General features: G+C 37.5%; 1 protein-coding gene across 3 annotated transcripts in view; it reads left to right on the forward strand.

Annotated features, from left to right (window-relative positions):
- Positions 1–22,674, forward strand: part of DNAJC24 (DnaJ heat shock protein family (Hsp40) member C24) — a 73,302-nt gene that overhangs the window by 16,440 nt on the left and 34,188 nt on the right. For all 3 annotated transcript variants that reach the window (XM_081934079.1, XM_081934078.1, XM_081934077.1), the window contains exons 3-4: positions 11,993–12,131; positions 21,855–21,923. In XM_081934079.1, the coding sequence (XP_081790205.1) occupies positions 11,993–12,131; positions 21,855–21,923 (208 nt within the window). The remainder of the gene's footprint in view (positions 1–11,992; positions 12,132–21,854; positions 21,924–22,674) is intronic.

Below are 22,674 nucleotides of genomic sequence, written 5' to 3' on the forward strand. Positions count from 1 at the left end.
CAGGGCGAGAGCTGTGAACCATAAACACAAAGCTTTTGCTGTGACCCAGCATAACAGATATAGCGCCCTTGCTGATCTAATGGGGACACCAAAGAGACAGTTCAAGGTAGTTGTGATAATGATGACTCAAATAAGCAGGGGATTGTGGTCCAAAATGAAGAACTTACTTCGGAAAGGTGAAATGGGGAACCAGGTATCAGACATCAGTTGCACAAGAAGAGCAAGGTATGCAAAAAGAGAAGTCACCTTCTGGTTGGTGATTCAATCATAAGGGATGTAAATTTAGGAAAGGATATGGAGGTTTTAAAAGAGGTAAGGTGTCTGCCAGGTGCTACTGCCAGCAGAGACAAGGCGTAGTCTTAAGATAATCAAGAATGCAAGTAAGGACTGTGATGTTGATGCTATTATACATCTTGGCACAAATGATCTGTCCCAAAAAGATGTACTTTCTGTGAAGAATGATTCCCAGAGCTTGGGGTATGAACTTAGTAGTATAGGTTGTAGGCTTATCTTTTCAGATGTTTTACCAGTATATAAGGAACAAAAAGGGAAGGGTCAGTGTGTAGCAGAGTTTAATGTGTGGCTAAAGGAGTGGTGTAAAAGGGAAGGCTTTGGTTTTATTAGTCATGATGTCTGAAGCTGGTCCAATGAAAAACTGTACAAAAGAGATGGTTTGCACCCATCCAAGAAAGGGGCTGAGTTACTTGGCATTAAATTCACAGATTTTCTGGATAAACATTTAAACTGAACAGCGGGGACAGAGAATTAATTGATACAGAACATTTCTGTCCCCAGCAATCTAAAACTCATAGGGTTATCAGTGCATGTAACACAAATGCTTGTGCGGGTAAGATTATCACTCCCACTGTCAAGCAAAACCAAGCATTTAATAGTGAGTACCATACCATGTGCATGAATCATACAAGTGGCAAGAAAATAGGGGCAGTCAGGCATAACACAGGTTATGTAGACAGTAAACACAGGGTCAATCAAAATGGACTCAAATGTCTATATACCAATGCACAGAGTATGAGGAATAAACAGGGCGAATTAGAAATTCAAGCAAAAGAGGGTAGATACGATATTGTTGCCACTACAGAAACTTGGTGGGATGAAACCCACAATTGGAACATATAGCTAGAAGGATTTAAATTATTTAAAAGAAATAAACCAAATAAAAGAGGAGGTGGAGTTGCACTATATATAAGAAATAACTACATCTCTACAGAAATAGAGCACAACAATGATAAGAACTATCTTGAATGCATTTGAGTCAATATTAAAGGGGGTGAAACGACATTGCCATAGGTCTATACTACAGGCCACCCAACCAAGCAGAGGAAGTAGATGAACTTTTTGCTAGTCAGCTAAGTAAGGTATGTAGGAAGCATAGCACAATAGTAATGGGGGATTTTAACTACCCTGACATCAACTGGGAAACAAACTCTGCACCAAGTGGAAGATCCAACTGGTTCCTAACAAACCTAGCAGTCAACTTTGTTTCCCAAAAGATAGAGAAGGAAACAAGGGGATCAGCCATATTGGACTTAATTCTCACTAACAGAGAGGAAATGATAGAAGGTGTTGAAGCTACAGGAACCTTGGAGGCAAGCGATCATGCAGTACTGGAATTCAACATTATGCAAACACAAATAGTAGAACAAAGTCAAACTAGAGTATTGGACTTTAAGAGAGCTAATTTCAATAAACTTAGAGAGAACTTGGGAAGGATTCCATGGATGAGAATCCTCAAGGGGAAAACAACTCAAGAAGTTTGGGATATTTTGAAAAATGAGATTATAAAAGCCCAGTCTAGCACAATATCAATGAAGAAGAAGAAAAATAACAGCTCCCAAAAGAAACCAGCATGGCTGCATAAAGAACTCTCTGACAAATTGAAAGACGAAAAGGATAAATACAAAAAGTGGAGGGACATAACTAAGGCAGAATCTCAGCAAATAGCCCGAGCATGTAAAGATGAAGTGAGGAAAGCTAAGGCTCACAATGACAAAAGGCTTGCCACAAAAGTAAAAAATAACCCCCCAAAAAGCTTCTTCCAACATGTTAAAAACAAGAAAAAGGTTAAGGAAACAATTGGTCCATTGCTGGGAGAAAATGGCAAGGTGACAAGCAACAGGGAGAAAGTAGAACTATTTAACTCATTTTTTGCATCTGTCTTTACACAAAGGGAAAAAACAGTCCAATCTACCAAAAACAGCACCACAAAAATCAGATTAGGAACACAAGTTGAAATGGAGAAGAAAATGGTAAGTGAGCACCTGTCTACCCTAGATGAGTTCAAATCACCAGGATGGGATGGATTACACCCCAGGGTTCTGAAGCAACTGGCAGACGAGATCTCAGAACCACTGAACTATATCTTTCAGAGATCCTGGAGCACTGGGGAACTGCCAGAGGACTGGAAAAGAGCTGATGTGGTTCCCATCTTCAGAAAAGGGAAAAAAATAGTTCCAGGAAACAATAAACCTATCAGCCTGACCTCAATACCAGGGAAAATTCTGGAAAAGATAATCAAGCAACAAATTAGCGAACACCTGGAAGCAAACAAAGTTATAGCCAAAAGCCAACATGGGTTTGTCAAAAACAGATCATGCCAGACTAATCTTATTGCATTTTTTGATAATGTGACAAAATTAGTGGATCAGAGGAATGCCGTCGATATAGTTTACTTGGACTTCAGTAAAGCATTTGATAAGGTAGACCATAACCTACTACTAGATAAAGTAGAAGAATGTAGGTTAGACAGCATCACACCAGATGGATTTGTAACTGGCTAACCAGCCGCACTCAACATGTAGTCCTCAATGGAACTGCATCTTCATCGAGGGAAGTATGCAGTGGAGTACCCCAAGACTCTGTTTTGAGCCCAGTACTCTTCAACATCTTCATCAATGATTTGGATGAGGGAATAAATGGGGAACTCATCAAATTTGCAGATGACACCAAGCTGGTAGGAATAGCCAACACTCCAAAAGATACAGAAGGATCTTGACAAACTTGAACATTGGGCACTATCTAATACAATGAAATTCAATGGTGAAAAGAGTAAGGTTCTACATTTAGGCAACAAAAACGAAATGCACAGGTACAGTATAGGTGGTACCTTGCTCAACAGTAGTAACTGTGAGAGGGATCTTGGAGTTCTTGGACAACCATTTAAATATGAGCCAGCAGTGTGCAGCAGCTGCCAAAAAAGCCAACACAGTTCTAGGTTGCATAAACCAAGGGATAGAATCAAGATCACGTGAAGTGTTAATACCACTTTATAATGCCTTGGTAAGGCCACACTTGGAATACTGCATTCAGTTTTGGTCACCACGATGTAGAAAAGATGTGGAGACTCTAGAAAGAGTGCAGAGAAGAGCAACAAAGATGATTAGGGCACTGGAGACTAAAACATATGAAGATGTTTAATAGAAAGAAGGACTAGGGAAGACATGATAGCAGTGTTCCAATATCTCAGGGGTTGCCACAAAGTAGTGGGAGTCAAACTACTGTGTTTCCCCGAAATTACAACATGTCCTGATAATAAGACCATGCCATATTTTTCCTGTGGGCAAAAATATACGCCCTCCCCCAATAATAAGCCCCCTGGACAACTGCCCCTCCAGCCAGGCAGAGTGCCACTCACCAACTTAGCGATATCCCGAAGGTGCAAAGCCGCAGGAGCCGGGGGATGGGGGGCAAAGGCTTGATGCCTTTGGGATACCGCTAGGTTGGTGGGTGGTGCTTTGCCCAGTTGGAGCAGGGGGGTTGCCGGGCAGCTGCTCTCAAGAGCAGCTGTCAGGCAAAGCCCCTTTCCCGCTGGGCAGAGCGCCACTCACCGACCCAGTAATATCCCAAAAGCATTAAGCCGCGTGGCGTTCTGCCCGGCAGAGAAAAGAGGTTGCGCGAGCACTTGTTTTGCCTCCAGCTCGCATGCCTCCCAGCCTCACCATGCCTAGCTCTCCCTTTAGAGCTGGGCCAGGGCGCTGCTGCAGCCCCGTTGCCACCGCAGCCCCACTGCCGCCACAGCCCTGCCACCGCCGCCATACTCCGAGCATAACCCATACTCCGAGCATAACTCCGAGCATAACCAGCTTCCAAACTCCGGAAATCTTCTGCCGAGTCTTCCAGCAGTGGCCGCTCTGGAATTACGCTCTATGGTTGTGGGCTGGCTGTTGGAAGACTCTGGTGGGACAGAGAGTCTTCCTGCAGCCAGCCCACAACCATAGAGTGTAGTCCCAGAGCGGCCACTGCCGGAAGACTCGGCAGCAGATCTCCGGAGTTTGAAAGCCGGTTATGCTCCGAGCATGGTGACGGTGGCGGCAGCAGGGCTGCAGTGGTGGCGCCCTGGCCCAGCCCTGCAGGGAGAGCTGGCCATGGTGAGGCTGGGAGGCACGCAAGCTGGAGGCAGAACAAGTGCTTGCACAACCTCTCTTTCCAGCCGGGCATAGCGCCACACGGCTTAGCACCTTTGGGATATTACCAGGTCGGTGAGTGGTGCTCTGCCCGGCTAGAAAGGTGGGCTCATGAGCATGGTCACCTCATGGTGGCTTTGTTGCGCTGCTGCGACAGTGCAACACAGCCATTTGCCCCTGAGGCTATGCCCGGCTCTTCAGGCACCCGCTCACAAGACAGCAGCCACCTGGCAACCCCAAACCAATAAGCCCCGCCCCCCCGATAATAAGGTCCAAGCAAAATTTGGGGGTCAAAAGAAAATAAGACCCTGTCTTATTTTTGGGAAAACACTGTATTCTCCAAGGCACCTGAGGGTAGAACAAGAAGCAATGGGTGGAAACTAATCAAGGAGAGAAGCAACTTAGAACTGAGGAGAATTTTCCTGACAGAACAATCAGTGGAACAGCTTGCCTCCAGAAGTTGTGAATGCACCAACACTGGAAGTCTTTAAGATGTTGGATAGCCATTTGTTTGAAACGGTATAGGGTTTCCTGCCTAGGCAGGGGATTGGACTAGAAGACCTCCAAGGTCCCTTCCAACTCTGCTATTGTATTGTATTGTATCTCCACAGAATTACGTTCTGTTCTTCTGAATTTTCCACAACAAAGTTTTGTTTATAGTTATCTTGAGCCATTACATAATCCAGGGCAAAACCTAAAATGAAAAATTTAACTTGAATCCAGAGATCCTACGAATTGAATTCTTCTCTCGGATTTAATAATCATAGAAGCAAGGACTTTTAACTTTAAAGTACTGGGTGCATATTCATAAAAAAGTAGATGATGCAGAAAACCGAACAGGAATGGGAAAAATCCTATGAAATCTGAAATGATATATAAGGTCTCCTGCCAGATCAGGGGGCTGGACTAGAAGACCTCCAAAGTCCCTTCCAGATTTATTCTGTTCTATTCTCAGTCAGTCAGTCTATGGAGATTCTCAGTCATCCAAGTCAAAAGGTGCTTTTTCAAAAGATGGCTTTTGAATAATGCAAGAAACAAAGAAAAATAGAAATCAGGAAAACAGATAATGTATTGAAAGGAGATAAAGGAAACTGAGACAGGAAGTGCTGTTAAGTCAATTCTTTAGAACAATCTCCCTGTGGAGATCAGTCTGTTTCCTCCCCTGAATTACAAAATAGAATAATCCAGATCTCTAATCTGATTGGGCAGATAGAATTATAGAATGATAGAGATACCTTGGAGGTCTTCTAGTTCAATCCTTTACCTATGGCAGGAGGCCTTATATTATCCTGGACACATGGTTATCTAATCTTTTATTGAAAGCCACTAGTGATGGAACATGCACAACTCCAAGAGGCAAACTGTTGCATTGGTTAATTATTATAAGTATAATCTTTATTGTCATTGTACTTTAATACAACGAAATTGGTTTTAACCTCACTGGTGCAAAATTATAACAGAAACGAAAAAAGAAAAAAAAAAGAAAGAAAAAGAAAGAAAAACTAGTGTGTGCAAGGAGTGATTGTGGTTGTATTTAAAAGTCTCACAGCCCAAGGATAGAAACTATCTTTAATCCTGTTTGTTCGGCTGGCTATACTTTGATGTCTTCTGCCTGATGGTAGAAGTGCAAAGAGACATTGACAAGGGTGTGAATCATCTCTGAGTATCTTCCTTACTCTGCTAAAGCAGAGAGATCTGGCGATGTCATCCAGTGGTGTCAGAGGGCAACCAATGGTTTCTTGTGCTGAATTGATCACTCTCTGTAGTGCCTTCCTGTCCGCATCAGTTAAACAAGCATACCATACTGTAATACAATATGTGAGGACACTTTCTTTGGTGGACCGATAGAAAGAGGTGATCAGCCGTTGTTCCCCCTGATTTTTTTGCAGGACTCTAAGGGAATGAAGTCTCTGTTGGGCCTTTCCAATAACCAGAGACGTGTTGTTTTTCCAGGTGAGATCTTGACTAATAAGCACTCCCAAGAATTTGAAAGAGGAAACCCTCTCCACACAGCCCCCCTCAATATACAGTGAGTCAGGTTCCTCTCTGTGCTTCCGGAAATCTAGCACTATCTCCTTTGTCTTACTAGTATTTACATGTAAGTTGTTTCTTGAGCACCATGCGGATACCTTCTGGACTTCTTCCCTGTATGCTCATTCATCCCCTCCAGTTATGAGACCCAGCACTGTTGTGTCGTCTGCAAACTTTATTATGATATTGGATGGATTAGAGGATATGCAGTCATATGTATACAGCGAATATAGGTAGGCGCTGAGCACACAGCCCTGAGGAGAGCCTATGCTGAGCTTCAGCATGGAAGATGTAAAAGACCCAATCCTTACTGTTTGTGGATGATCCGTCAGGAAGTCTTTGATCCATTCACAAGTGAGGGGAGGGAAATTCAGGTCAGTCAACTTTTCAATGAGAATTCTGGCAAGATGGTGTTAAAGGCCGAACTATAGTCTATAAAAACCATTCTGACATAATTCCCAGATTTCTCAAGGTGCCTCAGTGCAATATGTAGAGCAGTGGTGATGGCGTCCCCTGTCGACCTGTTGCTTCTATAAGCAAACTGGTGTCGATCAAAATTTGGTGAAAGACAGGACATGAGGCGTTGTAGGACCAGTCTCTCAAAGCACTTCATCACTATAGACGTCAGTGCAATGGGTCCATAGTCATTCAAGCTTTTTATGGCTGCTTTCTTCGGAACTGGGATAATTGTGGCTGCTTTCAAGCATGATGGGACTCTAGCCTGTTGCAAGGAAAGGTTAAAAATCCTTGTCAGAGCCCCTGTTAATTGGTCAGCACAGGTTTTTACCACTTCCCCCAACACCCCTTTTGGACTTGCAGCTTTATTGGGATTTACAGCCTTCAGCTCAGCTCTCACTTGATGTTCATCCAGGGTGAGTGGCTGGAGGTCAGAGGGCCTTTGGCCTAGAGCCACAGAGACTGATCTTTTGACCTCAAAGCGGGTGAAGAAGCTATTTAGCTCCTCTACTAACAGGGCATTAGCATTGGCTATTTTTATTATTCTCACTGTCAGGACATTTTTCCTTAGTTCCAGTTTGGATTTCTCTTTAACAAGCTTCCACCTGTTACTTCTTGTCCTGCCTCCAGGTGCTTTGGATAATAAGTCTGTGCCAGTAGGGGCAACATGATAGTTATCATGTCCCTCCCATTCTCCTCTTTATTAGGCTAGGCATACCTAGTTAGGGAATATACCTAGTTCCCTTAGCCATTAGCACCCAGACTGCTTAGCATATTTATTGCTCTTCTCTGCAGTTTTTCTAGGGTATCAACATCTTTTGGGAATCATGGCAACCAGAATTGACTGGAGTATTCCAAGTATGGCTTCACTAGTGTAGTATAGATGGTGCTATCACTTCTTATGATCCTTGATGCTGTCTCTTCATTGAGGCAGCCTAGGATTGCAATTTTTGGCAGCTGCGGCACATACTTAAGAGATACTCCACTAAGACACCTCCTACAATTACTACTGTTGGGCTTGGTATTGTCTATTCTATGTCTGTGTGTTTGGTTCTCATCACTGAACTCCATCTTGTTGGGTAGGGCCCAATGTTCAGGTCCGTCAACATCCTTCTGAATCTTGAATTCTTTTCATTTTAAAATTAATTAAAATTAATTTTTAAATTAAAATCTAAATTTTATCTATGTTACATGAAGTCCTCAACTACAGTTAGGGCCAGAATTTTGCTTACCAAGTGATGTGGTCATTAAGTAAGTCATCCTATGACAGAACCGGATTTTACAACCATTCTTATTGTGATCGTTAAGCAAATCCTGCTTCCCTAATTGACTTTGCTTGTTGGAAGCCAGCTGGTAAGGTTGCAAATCACTATTATGATTGTGAGATGCTGCAACTGTCAAAAATGCAAAGGGTTGGCAACCACCTGAATTGTGTTCAGAGGTGATGTGATAGTTGTAACTTTGAGGATGGGTTGTAAATATTTTTTTCCAAGTCTGCCTTAAATTCAAACCATTGTTAAATGAACGGTCATAATTTGATGAATACCTGGTATGTTATTTAATTTGTCTGTCTACCGTGGATTTTAAAAATGTTTTTTTCTTGTATTAACCTCTAAGAGTAATTTGATTCCAACGAGATTAAAATAGTATAAATCAAATGACAAACAATCCTATTCTTGAAGACTCACTTCTGGAGAGGCCACTTAGCCTCTTGTGCATGGTAGTTGGCAAAGCTGGCTAGAAGAAGTGTCATATAACCACAAAGACCCTCAGGTATGTGGGCAGCCAGTATGCCCATCCTCCTGTATGGTCCAAGAATTTCCCCCTGGGCAGCAACACTCTCTGGTAAGAGCAGTGCAGGCAACTTAGTGGGGGGACTTTCCTAATAGCCTTCCAAATAGTTGAGTTGCAGATTGGATATTTCAACTAGCCTTAGGCTAAGATGAAATGTGGGCAGTTATCCATTGTCCATACTCTTATAGTAAATAACAAAATTTAGTTTGTTTCTTTTAAAAAGGCTTAAATATTTATCAAAGAAAAACATCACATAAAATTATTTCAACAATATCAAATCAATTGGTAGGAAGAATGTTGTGGGCTGGGTAGATGGGAAATTCCTATTACCTAAAATAAGATTAGGGATAGGCCAGTTGTACTGCCTCAAAAATATAAATGATGGAAACAAGAGATTGCTATTATTTATATTCCTAAAACTACATTTTAAAAATTAAAACGCAGTGTGTAAAATGAAATATTTATTTGCATATATCAGTATCAGAAATAGTATAATTTTGCTCTTTTCCCTAAAATATAATTCAGTATTTGAAGTAATCAATTAATAATTAGATATTAGATCTTTCCATTAGCAGTTTAAATCCGTTCCAACCCATTACTTTATTGTTTTGTAGTTTCTAGTATCCTTTCTAGTTTCCTTTTCAGTAATGCAGTTCCTTTGTTTTCAAAAACAGTTAATGGAAAAAATATTGTTACTAACCTATTATTTGCATTCATTAGTTATATGCTACTTCATTGCAATTTTACTGAGTCGGGTATGGAACTATAAATAGTCTTCAAGTTGGGACCATTCATTCAGCGACCTGTGGTCCTATGATCAAAATCTGGACATTTAGTTACCCACATGCAGTTACAACCGCTAGGTTACTGCAACTCCCCCACTTAATCTATTTTTTCCCAATGACCACTCAGCACAATGGCATTCAGTGCCAGCAGAGAGGGCCATGGCTGCAGCAGTCTTGCCCAGCTGCCACTGCCTCCAGGCCTCTGCTTCATCCCCAGGGCTGCCAATGCCTCAAGCCCCATACTGCATCACTTCAGCACCATTCCACCAAGTCACAGTTGCCTCTTGAAAATGCACCTTTGGGACACGCTGCTTGATAAGAATTCTCCTTGGCGCATTTCTTCATGCCATCTTGATTACTCCCAATGAATGTATTATCCATTCAAGTATGGATTTTGATCTTTATTTTTCAGCAAACAGCATACAGTGGATGCCAAAAACTCATTGGAGTTCAAGTTTATAGTATTGAAATGTTATCAATTCTGCCACAAAAAGTGAATGGGAAAATTTATTTTCAAATGTATATTGAAAGAAATATAGACTCAATGGTCTGGAAATAATACATGCATAAATGTTCATTGCATGATTTTTCTTTGCTTGATCATATTGATTCCCTTCAGAAATAATGGAACAAACTATGGAGCAAACCGTTCAAAATATCTTTATGGATGGTGCCATTAGACTAAAGGAGTTGAGACAAAGTCTTTCATTGCCTCTTCCATTGCATTACCAGTATAAATTTTATAGTTTGTAATGATCAAATTGCAAATCACTTTGAGTTTCTTCCATGTATTCTCTCTGCAAAGTTAGATTTATATTTTCGTATCTGTCTTACTGTGATTCACAAATGCTAAAAATAGTAGGAAGCTTTGGGGAACATTAATAAATGAAATGTTGAAGTGTGTTCAAAAAACAAACTGTAATAGTACCTTTATTCCCATGAAATAACAAATCATGATTAAATCATTGATGAAACTGATTTAATTTATAATCTAGGACTTTAGTCGAGCTGGGTAATTTATCTATGTGATACTGATCTATGTTTCTTATGTTCCATATATTCTGGCATCAGTATTCAATTAAAACATCTAAGTCTTCAAACTGTAGGCAAGTGAAAACATGATTAAAAGATGTAGATTTGTCTTACATTTTGTAAAAATCATTTTTTTTAAAGTGGCATTTCCATAACAGTGAGGCTTATTTAGAATGTTATGCCAGTATTTTTTTAAAAAATATTATTGGGTATATTATATAAACCTAATATATTCAAATGTTTGAGGTACTTAATTTAAAATACCTTTTTTAAATAATAGATTGAACATAATTATCTTAAATAGCATGCTATTTGGAAAAGTAGTGGATATGTTAATTGCAAATGAATATTAGAAGTATTACTGCATTTCTTCCTTAATAGATTTGAAAATATATATTACTGCACAATACTGTATTTGCAAATTAAGAATGCAAGAATAAAATATTACTACTCAATTGTGGTCATAGTTCTCCACTAAGGACCGCAATTGAGCCCAAAATTTATGTTGTTAAGCGAGACAGTTGTTAAGTGAATCTTGCCCATTTTACAATCTTTCTTGTTAAGTTAGTAGTGTGGTTATTAAGTGAATCTGGCTTCCCCATTGATTTGGCTTGTCAGAAGGTCAAAAAAGAGGATCATGTGTCACAAATATGAGCCATTTGCCAAGCATCTGAATTTTGATCACATGACCACAGGGATGCTGCAACATAAGTGCAAAAAATGCTTAGAAGTCCATTGTTTCAGTGCTGTTGTAACTTTGAACAGTCACTAAGTGGAAGGCCTTGTAAGTCAAGGGCTACCTGTATTTTGCATTTACACCCTTACCTTAGTTGTATTATCGGAGAGAAAATACACACATTGACCCATAGGTTTTAATAATTTGGACTTTTTATTCATTGGATTAGTATACATTAAAATTATGAACTATCTGTTCAAAATACTTATATGTCAAACTGTATTTCCATTTAATAGTGTTTTGTTAACTGTTTCAACTCCATACACCCCCCCCCCAATGCAAGCAAGTACTTTAAATGGGCAGTAAACATTGACAATGTGATGTCATTCGTGTGTTTACTAGCGAAATTGAAAGTATGTGTATTACATAATAAGCTTCTACTTCCATCTTGTATTAATTCGTGAATCTTTGTTTCTCTTTGCATTAATCATTCTCCTTAGGTAAATTGTCCATAAGACCAGTGATTCCATCGGCAAATTATCCAGAAAATGCTGTCAGCGCACATTGTGACATTTGTGCCACTGGTGTATTTGCTGTTATTGCAGTAGTCTAATTACCCTGGCAGCAGTCTCTTCTGGCCAGTATTGTTCCCTTTGTTTGTGTTTTTTCATGGCACCGTGGCTCTAACCTTTATAGTGCCCAAAACAGATCCCCTATTTATTATTGATTCTCTTCCTTCCCTCTTCTTTCTTTTTTTTCTTTTTTTCCTCTTTTCACTTTCCTTTTTTGACTGGCAGTATCATCCAGATAAACAGAGCACAGATGTGCCAGCAGGAGAAGCAGAGGCACGCATGCAGAGGTTCATCGAAATTGATCGAGCGTGGAAAATTCTAGGAAATGAAGAGACAAAAAAAGAGTATGACCTGCAGCGGCATGGTAGGTTCCTGCCGAGGAGTGCTGTAGTAGTAGCAGCAGCAGCAGCTCTCAGTGGTCGAAAGTGTGGGAGTCGTTTAGTGGCGGTTTCTGAAATATTATTTGTTCAACCAAAACATTTCATTTGCTTCCATGTTTGCTTTCATATTTCGATGCATTATTTATACTGATTGCCACATCTGCATTAGGCGGTTAAAAACATTAAATTACTTTTGACAAAGCGTTTGGTGGTAACTGTTCTAAATGTAACGCATGTAGAATTTAGATAATAATGGCTTCGTTTAGCCATTCCTCATTTGACAGTATTTAAAGCATTTTCGCTAAATGTTCTTAATTACTGGAGTCAGGCCCTTTGCTACATTCCACTGCTACATTTTAAATTAGTTTGAGTAATTTATGTCAAAGGTAACCTGCAGCATATGGTTTCATGAACACTTTGCAATAATTAAACTGTATCCTTTCTATCACCTTTTACAAATCAAGCACTGTCCTAGGATATATTTTTTTTCACAAGGCATGTATGATGCCAGCTAGTTTTCAGCAAGCAAGTTATAACCACAATTCATTTAACCAAGCCGTTCCAGCATACCTTTTTGTATATCTCTTGAAATGTAGCATTGTAAAACAGTGACAGGCTGTTGTGAAAAAGAAAGGGGGAAATATAGGTCAGATCTGTCACACATGGGCTACCATTACGTGACGTGATAGGCTGTCTTTCTGCTCTGGCCTCAGGATAGGAGTCCCTCAGCCTTCCATTAGAACCTTCAATAAATGTATATCCACCCTCCATGTTAATGGGGGGGGAGTCAATAATAGTGTATTGCCTGTGGGGAAAACACTCAGTTGCACTCTGCAGTAACACACTCCGGTCTAGCATTGACATGTAGCTACCACCACTTTTTAGTGTGTCTGATAAAAGCTCACTGTCTCTGCAGCATGTTATTGAATTCCCTTCCATTGTACGTTTGGCACACCATCAAACCTTTTTCTCTTGCTGTTTTAACTTCCCTGCTGTGAAGGTTGCCACAATTTTATTTGAGAAACAAAGGCTTAGTCAGCGTGGCTGGCAGATACATATAATATACTGTGTAGACAAGCTTATTTTTGTTCATTAATTATTTGAAAATGTGCAATGGACAAAATAATTTTTGATTTAATCGTATGGCGTAAAGCCTAAGTGAAAATTAGGACTTGTTAGGCAAAAAAAAAAAACTGGAACTCTGCTTTTAAGAAAAAAAAAAAACCCTTCCTTTTGTCACAACTGATAAATTATTTCATTCAAACGTTTTACATGATTACATTTGAAATTAAAATGTAATGAAATATCAATAGCTAGCGTTATCCTTTCAGGCAATGTGGAGAATAAAGATTTTATTATTTATTTAGTAAAACTTTCCTGGACTTAAATGTTATTCAAAACTTATCCAAATTTATTTGATTTGGTTGAACATGGCCTCTGACATGCATTTCTTGTTGTTTGGAGAGGATTGACAGTTTTTATGGAAATAAGTTATTTCCTAATAATTTATGTGCTAGTGCTTGCTGTAGTCAACATTATCTCCAAGCTGGGATTCCTGACTTACTGTTTTCTAACTACCCAGAAAATGTATAGTTAGAAAGCGATTATAGGAACAGAGATTGACACTGAATTTAGAAGAATAACAAGCCAATAATTCCAATTAAGATATAACACAAAACCAACTATAGAAAGCGGCTTCTTTATTTAAATCTTGCCACAACCACCAGAAACAATTGGAACACAACTCCTAAGCTTATTGAACCAAGAACAACTAATTGGACAGCATTTATTAGCACTTTGGTTTATGAATGGATACATTTATGAAGATTTCTGGCATATGTTAAGTTAGTGAGATTTATTTTATTTTTAGTTCTTCAATATAACAAAAATGTTAAAAAGCAACTGATCAAGAGTAAACACATATTTACGTTGTTTACAATATTGAATATAGGTAATTCTCAATTTACAACTGGCTGCTTAGCAACTGTTTGAAATTACGATGACCCCCCAGCCCCATGTAATTCTACATGGCTGCCTTCCTCCAATCACGATTGCATTTTAAACACTTAGCAACCAGTCAGCATTTACAGCCATTTGCAGCATCCCATGGTCCCATGACCACAATTTATGTCATTTTTTTGTCGGAAACCAGTGTTTACTTCTGGTTTCGGATTTAAAAAACACCCATTAGAGATGATGGGTTCACTTAATGACCATGTGATTCACTTAAATACTGCTGCAAAAAATGTAAAATCAGGTCGGTCACATTATGACCCACTTAATGACAGGTATGACTTACAACCATGATTCCAGACTCAATTACATTTGGAAGTTGAGGACTACCTGCACTTAATTGTTTGGCTAAGTACATCTACGAAGCAGCAAATTAAGCTCCAAGAAACTAGTTATAGGGATTCAACTATTTCTTAGAAACTATTTAATAAAAATATACTGAAAGTCTCAGCAGGAAGTTTCTAACATTTAATTAATAAAGTGTCACAGTAATTTTGTTAGTGTCTTATAATTCTCTAATTTGCTGTGCTTTAAGTCACAGTTTATATACATTGCCAAATTTTCTCGGGGGATGTGTAACTCTGACTCTTAGTCATCTTTTGTTAAAATGTTGTTTCATAGATTTGTGAGGCATACATTTAAATCAAATTACTTCTAGATGTCTCTTCAGTAAAATCTAAAAGGCAAATTTAAGATTGTATAACTTCTATTAGGTTGCTTGCTTGCAATTTCTATGTATATCTAAAATCTAATTATTTCTGCTCACAAATGATCCAGATAGCCCTTTTACTACACTTAGGTTTGCTAACCTCTGTTTTCTTAAGTTTTTCATTAATTTTTAAAATGTGTTTTCATTTCAGTTTTGCCAATATACTAGTGTTACAACATTTTTACATGAAGACTGTCTTTTCATAGTTCTAAAGATGGGCAAATAGTTCAGATGAGCATTTTAATTACAACTTTGCTGTGATTTTAAATTACCTTTTTGAATGCCCTTGGAAACCGGCCACGGGGGCAGGAATGTTACAACTGCTACCACTGGTGGCTAATGGAGCTTCAACTTGGGACTATTAATTGTGATATTCCTTTGCATTGTTTTATTTGGTTTTGGTTTTATTTCTTGGCTTTTGATTTACATTTTTCTTTTTATCTTATCTATTTGTTGGATTGTTAACACTGTTAATTGTTTAATCAAATTTTATGATGGGAACTATACACTCCTCAGAGTTGTTAATTGGTGGCTTAAAAACCTTGCAAACTAAATAACAAATATACATTTCATATCTCTGGTTCTTTAAGAACCCTACGGTGAATATAAGCTAAGAGTGGTGCAAAGAGTCATGGAAAGATACATGCTTGGCATTACAAGACAAGATAGAAAGACCTGCATAGGGATTAGAGAACAAATAAAAGTATACAATATCATCAGAGTAAAAGAATGGAAATGGGCTGGTCACCAAACAAGAAGACCTAATGGCAGGTGAACCATGGCAGGCATACAATAGATTCCACTTGATAATAAGCGCCCATAAAAGACCAAAAACAAGATGGATCGATGACATCAGCAAGTATTGTGGGGCCAATTGGGAAAAGAAAGCTCAAGACCGTATTGGTTCGAAACATGTGGAAGAGGCCTTCATCCTGCAGTGGATAGACAATGGCTAAAATGATGATGGTGGTGAATATAACCTACACCAAGTAATTCATTTTTCATCTGTCATTAAGTCTTACAATTCATCTCCTGTCACTTTTTTGCTTTTGTACTATAGGCTAATTTGGATACATGGATATGTCCTTCCTTTTTTTAATGAATCTCAGTATCCTTCTGTAGCTGAATTTTACTGTTTCTGACATTCAGTGTCTTGGGTCCTTGCTTCAAATATATTTATTGTCTGTTTGTCATTGTTTCATTAAGGACTGCAATAAAGACTGATCCTCTAGATATTTTGAAGCAGAAAGTCAATTTCTAATGCTGACTAATATTTATGGGAATTGAAAGTTTATAAACATCTTTAGATGCATTCATTGTACTTTGCTTTTTGTCTATTTATTTTCCTAAACTTTATACATTTTTTTGTTCTAATAATAATATCTGAAAGCCATCTTCTTAAACTTTTCATGATTATCCTTATTAACTATACCGACATCCTGTTACATCTTCTCCATCTTAGATTCAAGCCAAGTTTCTGTAATACTGGCTTTGAATAATAATCAGATTTTCTTGAGAAACTTTATCCTCTTTATTTTCCTTTTCACTTTCTTCTTCAATATCTTAAATACTGGAAAGCTTGGTCTTTTAAAGTCACATGTGATTATGTTGTTGGGAACTTTTTAAATATATAATTACATACATCAAAGTAGCATTGTAAAGCATGATAATATCTTTTCAGTAAAGTGAATCAGGGCAGTAGCATTTACATAACAATTCAAAAATACTAGGAACTATTTAGGATTATATCTAGAATAATCTCACTTTTTGAAATCATATCTAATTTTTCTAAGGCTTGATCATTTAACATATTGAAATCATAAGGACGTATGTCATTATCTTCTGTGGGAGAATTAGTATCCCTTCTGTGCATGACACTCTTAATTTGATTAATGATTTGAAGATTCATCACAGAATTATTGAGATGGGGGATGGATGATGATATGCTCAGATTCAAAATTTATTTTGTGGTCTACCATTGATACTAGGGGTGCTTTTCTGAAAGAATATGTACCAGTAAAAAAGTTTATTGTATTTTCTTCAGTACTTGACATACAAAATTGTTCCATTTGCAATACTCTCTTCATCTTTCCCCACAGACCACATGCAATCCTGGTAAAGCTTTACTGAACTTTGCTTCTAATAGTGATTTAGCATTTATTTATAAAATTATGACTGCATTATTTTTCATCCATAGGAGAGTCCTCAGGGAAATTATAATTTAGAAATTAAATAAAAATTATACAGTAGATTAGAAGTAGGAAGAGGCAGAGCATAATTGTTGTATTTAAAATTATATAATAACCAATGAAGAACTAAAATATTTTAATGCTTTCCAAAAACCTAATAAAAGATTCTGTCTTATTTCTGTTGGAGGAAAACATCTCAGCTATTAGGATAACACAGAAAAATCTTCAAAGGAAATCTTAAATTAAGCGCAATTTCATGTGGAAGGCGGCAGTCTTTTAGGTATTTCATTTAGGTTTTATTGTCAAGAAACACCACTTATTATCCAACAAAAAATAGTTGTATAAGCTGCTGTCTCATTCATCTTCTAAGAAATTCTATCAAATGTGCGTAACAAACTAAGATTGCGAATAAAATATTCAGAAAGTGTTCTAACATGTTAGAATATGCTCATTTTTCTGGGGCCCAAAATATAGCAGTTCTGGGTTATTCAGTTTTATTTTGAGATGACAGATTTGGGCTGGAACAAGACAATTTCTGTAATCAAAACATTTTTATAACTACAATATAGTTATAAAGATGCACACTTAAAGCAGAGGTTTAGCCTCATTTACTCTAGGCACTTTTAACCCATGCTGGTCTTCTAATTTACCTTAACCTTAACCCATGTCCTTTAATTCCAATTATTTTGGTACTGTTTCCTTATTATATATTCTTAATCTACACTCTTGGGGGCAAGGCAATGGCTCAGTGGTTAAGACACTGGGCTTGTCCGCTAGAAAGCCGAAAACCCAGGTTCATGACCTAAGTGCTGCGCAACAGGGTGAGCTCCCATTACTCACCTCAGCTCCTGCCAACCTAGCAGTTCGAAAGCATACAAATGTGAGTAGATAAATAGGTACCACTTTTCCATATTTTCATGCTAGCCAAATATATAATGGAAGCATCTCTTAGACAACGCAGGCTCCCCTGGCTGATTATCGGAGATAAGCATTCCCCCCTTAAGTCAATTGTGACTGCATGGGGGAAACCTTTAAACCTTATTGTATACTCTTATCGTGTAATCTGCACTATATTCCATATAATACAGTGGGTTTCCTATTCTGTTCTGTTCTTGTATTGTTTTGTTTTGTTTTTGCCCTTCCTAGCCAACTTCAGAGTCTCAGTAGAGGCGGGTTGCTCCTGGTTTGGCCCGGATCCGGCAAACCAGTAGTGGCAGTGGTGGGAGGCTCCGCCCACCCACCAAAACGCTTCTGCGCATGCGTAGAAGTGGCACGCGCACAAGTGAACTGGTAGCACCGGGATTTGCAACCCACCTCTGGTCTCAGTTATTTGTGTGCCAGGAGAAAGAATGTGGACTTTGATATCAGAAATCTGTTATTTGGACATTGGAGATTCTGACAATTCCCTTTCCCCTGCAGCTCCTGTTATCCTAGCCTTGCTTTTATGTCCTTGGAGTTCCTAATGTTGCCAGCACAATGGATACTAGTGGCTAGTGCCTTGGGCGTCTAATCTGAATACTAGTGCTCTGGATTGCTTTGTAAACTCTCTGGTGTATTCTGACAATTCACTGTGCTCTTCTGAAAGACAACCTAGGCTATCTCCAACTGCCTGCAATCTGGGCCTCTTGATTGTGAGCACACTGGACTGCTCTCCTTTGTTAATGTTCTGGATTGTTTGAAAGGGCCTTTGCCAATATATTCTGTGGTAGTCCACTACTGTTTACATTCCCTGCTATGAACATCACCTTATTTCAGTTACTAGTGTACTTATGATGTGGCCTCATTTAATGTTTTTCCTTATGCTTCTCATCACTATTATGAACTCTCTTAATAGCTAAGCCTTGTTGAAAAAGCCAGCTTGTAATACCTTCAAGGGTGGAGCTTGTAAAGGTAGAAGATTCAGAATTCATACGTTCATGCTGTTATCACAGACACAGGACATAGTTTGCAGCCATATCTCATTTCCACTCCATCTTTTTTTAAATGATTTATTTCCTGCTATCAGGAAGGAAAAATTCGGGAGTAAAGCCTAAAGAATAGACTTTTTAGCAGTAAGTTTTGCTCTAAATGAGTATGGATGAAATCATTTATAAAAGTATAACATTTGAAAAGTTAGATATCACATTAAAGAACTAATATAAATATTATAAAGAATTGATATTATAAAGAACAAAATTATTTGAAAAAAGAAAACGCTTGCTTTAACAAGCTCCAATGAAGACCTACATTGTAATATTTCTTCTTGAACTATTACTAAGGTAGATTAGTAAATAACTAAAAGATAATGGTTCTTTTTCATTTCTCTCTCTTTCAGTAGCAGCAAAATTTTAGATGTAAATGGGTTAACTTTGTTTTAATTGTATCTGTTTAATGTATTGAAGGTGTGCAGAATTGGTTAGGTCAGAGAGGTTTTATTGATCCAGTAATTATCTCTAACTTGTCTGATTTGTTTTAATTGCCTTCATTAAGATTAATTTAGATGGAACTTGTTCCCTGGGGATCTGTAGTGTAGATTTCAGGTAAAATTAGAATCACAATTTAAGGTTGCAAAAAGGAAGAAGAGACCATAGCCCAACTTGATACTGGTTAATCGGCCGCTAATTAATGAATTGCGTGGGGGAGAAATCATGCTTTAATATTAAAGTGCTAATTAGAATTTTTTTCACTAATACATGAGGGCAGTTCAAATAAGTGTTTAATTTCACTACCAATACATTATTCATAGTTAACTATTGTGGTAGCAGATTGGATACGCCAAAATGGAGAACATCAGTATAACATTTGTTCTAGAATATTTCTTTCATATTCCGTCAGGAGGTTCATGTATGCTTTTGGTTAAATGTGACTCAATTTCTTGTGGAATGCATGTACAGTAAAATTTAATAAACCTCTAGGGTTGTTCAGCAATGTGCCTTCAAATTAAATGTTCTAACTCAATCTCTTTCTTATATTGATGTGAATTCTAAGTTCAATGTAGTCTCTTTCTATATATTTCTTATCTCTAAACTTTTAAAATATATCTTATTTGATATTCTATTAATACATCTTGTACCTTTAATATTCTATACAAATATTCATTAAACTTTGTAATGCATTAATACTATTCTGCATATCTTACTGAATAATTGTTATTATTTAATTTGAGAAAGCAAGGAATCCCAATTGTTAAACTAAATTTCACTCAAAATATGAAATTGTAATTATGTATGCAAAGCAGTGAATGATAAAGTTGCATCTTCTATGGAGACTACTCTATTATCCTGTCAGAAAACTATTATTACACTGTAAATCTCAAATAATTTGTTAATAGATTTGCCAGTGTTAATGATACTATGAGTTAATTATCTAGCTACCATCCCATTTTTCACTTTGCATTTGCATTATGTAGTGCTTTGTGTGCTGTTAATCTTAATTGTGATTATTTTATCTTATAAATATCACATACTATTATGGCATTAACCTGTTTTTTATTATATGTCTAAACTCCATCGAAAGATGTATCTCTTTCTCTCTGTGTGTGCATATATAGGCACACAAACACCTTTAAAATACATTTGTATTTATTAGCACATAGTCCTTTATGAAGCATAAGAAACATTTTGTATAAATATGAAAGATAAACTATAATACTCTGAAGATATTTTTGAAATTTTTATTCCCCTGGAAAGAACATGTTGCAGTTTAAACCTATATTGGATCAGACCAATCATTTCCACAAAGTTGTATGTTTTTTGTTGAAGTGTAGTAGGAAATATAGAGATACTAATATCAGATCTTAACTTCAGAAGATCTCACATTGGATTACTTGCAGAGCAGGGCCTCTGGAAACCAACAAAGCTTCTCAAATGCTAACTGCCCAGGCTCATGTCAAACACAGGATTCAGATGGGCACATTTCCAAGATGGGACACACACACACACACACACACACACACACCACACACACACAGAGCCATCCAAGTCTGAGAATAAAAAAAAATGTTTGTTTTTCAGCAAAACAAATTTGATTCATTGTATGGTATTTACTTCTACATTTTAGTGGATTGTTGACCTTCCCCCCTTTTCTCAAGTATACTTGAGAAAAAAAGATCTTTCAGTTTTGGATATGAAGGATTAACACAATTTGCAACACCACGTTTAGAAGTGCAGTTAGATAGATGGCTGAGCTGGCAATCAGAAAAAGATTTGTGAAGGCTCATATATCCTCTTTATAAAAAGAAGATAAACATTTGATGAGAAATGAAAAATATTAACCAAGACAATTTAATGAAACCTATCCTGTCTTTTTTAGGCTTTCCTACATACCATGGTTGAAAACATCTTGACTTGCTTATGTTACATCTCAGTAGAAATAATTTTCATTAACTTTATTTTATGTAATATCTAGAATAAAAATATTGTTCTTCCTGATGATAGCTAAAAGAAGCATACAAATGCTAAAGTGTGCTAACATGCTTCAGGAGAAAAGTAATTGGAGAATGTTGAGAGTTAATGTTATCTATCAAACGTATGAGCAGTTCTTGGAGAAATGATTTAAAACTAAATTTGTCAGAACTGCATTGACTTCCTGGAACCATATTCTCATCCATTCTTAACCATAGAGGCTCACTTCTGTGAAAGCCAGTCTCTTTCTCAGTCCAATCTACTTTACAGAGCAGTTGTGGAGAGAAGACATTGTGATTTCCCTCTTGAGCTCATGGAATAGAAAACAGAAAACAAATCAGTATGTTGTTGTAAGCTTAAAGCCTTTATCTTACACAATGCTGCTGTAAATGATGTATTTTTGTTTTTTCATAGAATATGAGTTAGAACAAGGATGTCCAGTGGATACTCAGGTTCCACTTGAAGATATGACCTGGAATCACAGTAAGATATCTGAAACCATCTGATATGTGAACTGAAATATTAATGTGTAAATGAGCACTGCTAGAATAGCAAGCAAAAAGCTGGTTGCAGAGATAACAGCTGTTTGTTTACACCCCAGAAACTTGTATTCAGGATCTTGCGACCCCTGAAACTGATGATTCTGTTTAGAAATGAAGTCAATCAGAAGGTGTTAGAAATAACATTCATTGTGTTGTCTAGATTTCTTTTAAAAGCATCCGTACCAATAACTATTACCTCATCCTGTTGTCGCAAGTTCCATCAGTTAAATGTTTGTGTGGTATGGAATACTTTAAGTAATTTAGATTTACTGTTTGTAAAAAGAAACAGTTCTTGGTAATTACATCACTGCCCTTCATTATTCTTTTCTAATCATAACAAACTGGTGCATTTTGATTGCTCTTTTTTACTGTCCCAGCTTTGATACTGTTTCAGTATATAGCAAATTGGTTTGTGTAATGATTTATTGTGTGTATGGTATTTAACTGATTTGATATGTTGGTAGTTAGAAAGTCTTTCAATTAGTAGTGCAAAATGCTTTTTGTAAATATATGCAAGTGACTGTAAATATACCTGTGGATTAAGTTACAGAACAGGTAGTTCACCATGTTTTTCCCTCTAGCTATCAGGCTTTCTAGAATAACAAAAAGTTGTATCACAAAAGGCATTTACAAACTTGTCTCAACTACAACTGAAAATATGTTCTCTCTTGTGGGTATTGCCTGACTTCATT

This window comes from Natrix helvetica (genome assembly GCF_964273705.1).
Source record: "Natrix helvetica genome assembly, chromosome: 1".
Taxonomy (NCBI): domain Eukaryota; kingdom Metazoa; phylum Chordata; class Lepidosauria; order Squamata; family Natricidae; genus Natrix; species Natrix helvetica.